This window comes from Antedon mediterranea, chromosome 5 (genome assembly GCF_964355755.1).
Source record: "Antedon mediterranea chromosome 5, ecAntMedi1.1, whole genome shotgun sequence".
Taxonomy (NCBI): domain Eukaryota; kingdom Metazoa; phylum Echinodermata; class Crinoidea; order Comatulida; family Antedonidae; genus Antedon; species Antedon mediterranea.
Window position 1 is genome coordinate 31,857,815 of NC_092674.1, and position 6,000 is coordinate 31,863,814.

General features: G+C 34.2%; 1 protein-coding gene across 3 annotated transcripts in view; it reads right to left on the bottom strand.

Annotated features, from left to right (window-relative positions):
- Positions 1-1,258, bottom strand: part of LOC140050540 (gamma-aminobutyric acid receptor subunit beta-3-like) — a 30,884-nt gene extending 29,626 nt beyond the window's left edge. For all 3 annotated transcript variants that reach the window (XR_011845401.1, XM_072095786.1, XM_072095787.1), the window contains exons 1-2: positions 1,126-1,258; positions 920-1,017 (exon numbers count right to left, since the gene is read on the bottom strand). Coding sequence is in view for 2 of the 3 variants with exons in the window: in XM_072095786.1 (XP_071951887.1) it covers positions 920-1,017; positions 1,126-1,187 (160 nt within the window). In the remaining variant the exon portion in view is untranslated. The remainder of the gene's footprint in view (positions 1-919; positions 1,018-1,125) is intronic.
- Between the last annotated feature and the right edge of the window lie 4,742 nt (positions 1,259-6,000).

Consider the following 6,000-nt stretch of genomic DNA (forward strand, 5'->3'; position numbering starts at 1 on the left):
TTAAACTGCCCGGTGATAATCGGTCCATCAAAGTTATTTAAGCAATACCGTATATAGAACGATATTAGCGAGTCAAATTGCCAGAAGCGATTAAACAGTGGTCGAGGGGCGCGTTTACCGTACCTAAATAACCGGCAAAAGCACTGGTCGAGGGGCGCCGTTTACCGTACCTAAATAGCCAGTCGAATTGCCAGAAGCGGTTAAAGCACTGGTCGAGGGGCGCGCCGTTTACCGTACCTGAATAGCCGGCAAAAGCACTGGTCGAGGGGCGCCGTTTACCGTACCTAAATAGCCGATTCAAATTGCCAGAAGCGGTTAAAGCACTGGTCGAGGGGCGCCGTTTACCGTACCTAAATAGCCGGCAAAAGCACTGGTCGAGGGGCGCAGATTAACGTACTTAAATAGCCGGCAATATGGGCATGGGTTCGAGACCGACCCGCTTCTCCTTTTTCTGATGGTGAAACAAGTCTTTTCGTCTACGGATATAAACCGATGTCCAGTGTTACACAGTGTACTCGACAGTGTGCACTTTAAGAACCCAGTTCATCTTTCGATCAACACAAACGATAATTTACTCTTACAATCCTTGGCCACATGTGCATAAAGACATACAAAATAAGATGAGGAAATCTGTGAGAATGAGAGAAGCCGCCCCAACCAAAATTCCAACTCAGAACCTTCTGTAGTATGCACATGTCTTTAACCATTTTATAATATTGAAAAGCAGAAACACTAAAACCAATGCAGCCAAGACCACGCAGAATAAATGTCATATTTAACCAGAGCGACCTTGACCTAGACTCTTCGTCCAGTCAACATTAATAATTTGGTGTATCAAAAACGTTTGACAAATCAAGCGCTAAATCTAACTATTACTAATCTCGATAAAAATAATATTTGTGAAAAGTAGCCAACTTACCTCCGAAATCTGGTCTCAGCCTAATGTCGTAGCCCTTCATTAGATGTGTAATGTTAACGATTTTGCGACCATTGCCAACATCTACCGTACTGAGCGCACTGTGGAGAATATCATTCGCAAAATAAATGTTGTTTCACGAAAATACTAAAACAGTTAACTGTAGCATTAAAAATGTAATATTAGGCCACATTCATAAATTATGTTACCTAGTTTGTAATATATGAGCGCTCAATGTATATATAAACATCATATGATTCGCTAACCACATTATCTGTACAGAATAACCTCCGAAGGTTGATCTGTTGTTGGCTAGTGTGCTCCAACGGCACAAACTAACCTCTTTACTTGAAAGCATCAATACTCTATATTCTGCGTCTGCGCAATAGCAATTAAGCTTCTCCCTAAATTGAATTACGCGATAGAATACACGCATTGTTGTGCCTCCTTAAAGCCTTGGTAGTCAGCTGATCCGTACAGTCTGACCTGATAATATTGATCTGCTCTCCGCCTTCGGTGATGTAATGATTGTCGTTGAAACACAAAAAAAGCGACTCTACAGTAGGCTAATACAAAACACATTATATAGGCCTGAATTAATATTAGGATAAGTGTTTTAGTGTTAAATTTAATTTTAAGGCCGCAGTAAAACATATTTACTAATGTTATTTGTATAGGCCGTGTTTCCGCAGCAACACAAATTATCGGTTAATTTTTTAAGATAATTAGTAAAAATCAGTTAATCCCCGTTTCCACGGGAGTTATAATTAATTTATTCAGCAATATAAATATTAACATTGTTACAGTGATCTTACATGTGATATTGTCTGTAGCCATAAGACCCTTTGTGAAAAAACATTATCACAAAGAAAAAAACATGAAATAAGGTTCTAAATGTACAAGTAAAAAAAATAAGTAAAAGTATACATCATATAATTGTTATCGGTTTATCGGCCTTAGAGTACATGGGTGTATTGTACAATCTAAATGGAGGGTGACAGTAAAGGTAAGCCGCTAAGAAAACAGCTTTAGTATTCAATGAACGTACATTATTCAAAGATAAATTTTCAATTCCAAATTATGTGGTTTTTCCAAGCTAACGAGAGCTAAGTAAACATGTATTTTATTTTATTATTCTTTTGAAGTAATTAAAAACAGAGAATTTAACAATGAAAAATAATATTTTAAAAACAACAGGTGATACTAAAAATTATTTGTTAACCAAGTGCTGTCATGTGTTTTTGGAAAGCGCAATAATTTAAATCGATACCGTGCCGCGCAGCTGACAATTGTACTTTTATTGAGCATAGTATGTTGTCAAAAAGTAACGTGACGTGGGTTAAAGATAACTGTAAAAACTGTAGTTGAGTAGATAATTCAAAATCAGAAAACCTAAATCTACCAAAACCAATAATTTGAATATATTGGCATACAAGAGCGTTCTTGAGTGGTATGTGCGCTATAAAAATCCTGTTATTATTATTTTGACTGAACACCGGGCACAACACTTGTAGATCGCAGTATCGATCTGATGAAGTATACTTTTCACAAGATCACCGCCGTAAGAGCAATTGCTTATTTATTATGACGCCGTACTTTACAGATTAATATTGTCGACGAAAGGTTTCTCTTATAATTAATAACTTGTAAGAACTGTAAGGTAATATGTGTAGTACAAAGTGGTATTGATCTTAGAAGTGTTGATCGATATGTATTGTGACTTATTTTGACAAATATATACTGTGCATCGATTATCACAAAGTGAAAAATATCGATTCAGTAACCCTGTTATACAAAAATGGTTACAAGTTTAGATATTGACACAAATAATAAGACTTAAGTATCGTATAGATCATGAGGACTTTACTAAGTAATATAGTGGAAATAGCTTAATTCCTACCATCTCTGAACCGCATAATGTTATGTATTGTAGTATTGTATCAGACTGGATTTGGACACTGATCGCCATGGTATTGAGCGTATTGCCATAAATTTTGCCATGGTTGGTAAATCTATAGCTTCAGTTATGACGTCAGTTAATCAATTGTATACAGAATACGCATGTCCATGTTTTACACGCACAACACGAATGTTTCGCATTTATAAGTGCGCGTTTATTCAATAGTTAATATACTAGATTTCAAAACGTGTGAAATTAACAATTTATATACTTTTTACAGTCATATTGTGTGCCATTAAATCAATTTGTGTCTAATTTGCGTATTTACAAGACAAATGACTTACAATTGTAATTACACTGATTCTTGTATAGGCCTACATGTTATACGTTGATAAAATCATCAACAATCATTTTTATTCCTATGGTAGATCGTGTCCGCTTTTATTGTTAATTTTATTCTTAGTTTTTTGGTTCAGAAAACTTTACTTCCTTAGGTACTATGATAGTTCTTTTGATTTCTGTAGGAAAACGTATTTATTAAATTTAACATTTCGCTGTCGTAAACGGCTTTTGACTGTGGTTGTGTGTTTGTGTTTACATCTTGCTGGTATTCCAGAATTATTGCTTTGAGAACTGTTCATCCAATGTAAATTTGTTAACAATTCATATACAAGAAATGTTTTAAAATACAATTAAAATATTTTCCGTTTCTAATTTATCTTTTGAGTGTTATACTAAACCTGTTCTTCATTTTGTATGTGGTATAGTGTGCGTTTTGAGTGATTTTTTTTATTCTTTTATATTATAATACGAAATCCCCTGCACTGACTGCCATGTACGGTGGCCCACAACTGTCACGCACACTATATAAATTATATTCACACAATTAAAGAAGTAATCACAAAATTAAAGAAGAAATCACACAATTAAAGAAGGAATCGCATATAAACAAAAGAAAGCATGAAAATATAAAACGAAATGCACAAATAAAGAAGAAACGCGCAATTAAAGAAGAGCTAAGCACAATTAATTCGAAAGCAAAAAGAGCCGAACGTAATGGTAAAAGAGCCGAATAGAATTAAAGTTTGCTGCCGGAAGCAGCGATGGCGTTCCATACGGACTACGGTAGGCTACTGTACTTTAATTATGTGAGGAGCTTTCGAATTTGTTGCGGACTTCTTTAATTGTGCGAGGAGCTTTCGAATTTGTTGCGGACTTCTTTAATTGTGCGAGGAGCTTTCGAATTTGTTGCGGACTTCTTTAATTGTGCTTAGCTCTTCTTTAATTGCGCGTTTCTTCTTTATTTGTGCATTTCGTTTTATATTTTCATGCTTTCTTTTGTTTATATGCGATTCCTTCTTTAATTGTGTGATTTCTTCTTTAATTGTGTGATTCCTTCTTTAATTGTGTGAATATGATTTATATAGTGTGCGTGACAGTTGTGGGCCACCGTAGGGCCATGATCCTTCCCTCTGGTTTTTGCAAGTGGTGTGTTTAAAATTGGTTTTTGGATGATGATTTTTTTTCTCCGCGGGAGCTATCTTGTCCTAAATTGACGATTGTGTCATAACTCATGCCTAAGACCATTTTTTCCGGTATGCAAGCTGTATAATATAGTGAAAGTCCGGTACATCTACAAATATAAAACGATTGTAGAATTCAAACAGTTTCCAATCCCAGTTGCATCTTTTGTCAATATATCCAATTATACCATCATTATTTAAACTCACAATGTCAAGTACGTGGTTAACACTTGAAGAAGCAAACGATGATGGAATTTAGATTAAAATTCAATGTTCATTCGTTGCTGACCATTTAATACACAACTTTATGCGGCTTCAGTTTCATTATGCTTTTCAATGCGCTGTTAACACACTATTTACAGTGTAATACTGCATGTAAAATTAGAAATGTACATATAATAATAATAATACATAAAAGATGAAAGTAATGTAAATATTATAATATTTTTTTATGACATCCTACTCATTTGATTTATAAAAATACGAGTTTATAGGCCTAATACTATAATATTTAAGAGAATTTGATAAAAAAAATATATCTTGTGTATTTTTTTAATGTACAGTATGTACCACTCCCTGGTGGAGTCTAAGGCTTGTGGAACATCATGATCTTCTTATCTGTTTCACAGTCAATATTTAATAAAACTTTAACCAAACTTTTACTACTATAACATGTTCCGTAGTATAACAACGACTGAATAACGGATATGTAGAAAATAATTACGACATCTGCTTAGATATGGGATCCGTTGGTTTATTCTCAAAACGTATATTGTATACTGCTCTATGCTAAAATATTAATACGCTCAGTCAAAATGGCTAAGCGCCACCGCCGCCTCAATAAAATAGTAATTCGAACTGAATTTGAAAACGTATACTGTTTGTGTAATGTTATGCAACGTAGTGTGTTGCATAATATTTTAAGTGATAATATTGTTGAACCTTTATCCTGTCATAGTCAACAAACTATGCTATGATAAAGAAAATATCAAAATAAATTGTGCTGAAATAGTGGAGCCAAGACCTTGATGTATAATATTATCATGTTATGGTTGTATTTTTATAAGCTAATCGATATACGCTGTTTGTTTGAATAACATTGAAATTAAGCTACGTTCTCTAAAACGTTAGTTTCAAAATGACTCGGGCTGCCACCCCTCCCGTGATTACATTATTTGAAATAAATCTACGTTTTTCAACGTCCAAAGGATCCACCATTTGGAAATACATTATACAAAATTTAATCCGTAACAACATAACTAGCTAGCAGGACAAAACGACGAGGAGATTTCTGTTAAAATTTAATTGTCGAGCACATTATTCCCCAAAAATCTAAAGTTATAAACGTATAGTAGTAATTGGTATAATTGAAATAAAACACGAGTAGGTTTGAAATGAATCCACTCTTGTCTTAACTAAACAATGAACGGGCACCATCTTATAATGACACTCTTGTCTTAACTAAACAATGAACGGGCACCATCTTATAATGACACTCTTGTCTTAACTAAACAATGAACGGGCACCATCTTATAATGATTTTAAGGTTCGAGAATCAAAAAGATAGTAGTAAAGTAATAGTACAATATGAATACAGTATACACAAATCTATAAATGGATGTATAGTGATCAGGTACATTACACAGCATTTATACTAGAAG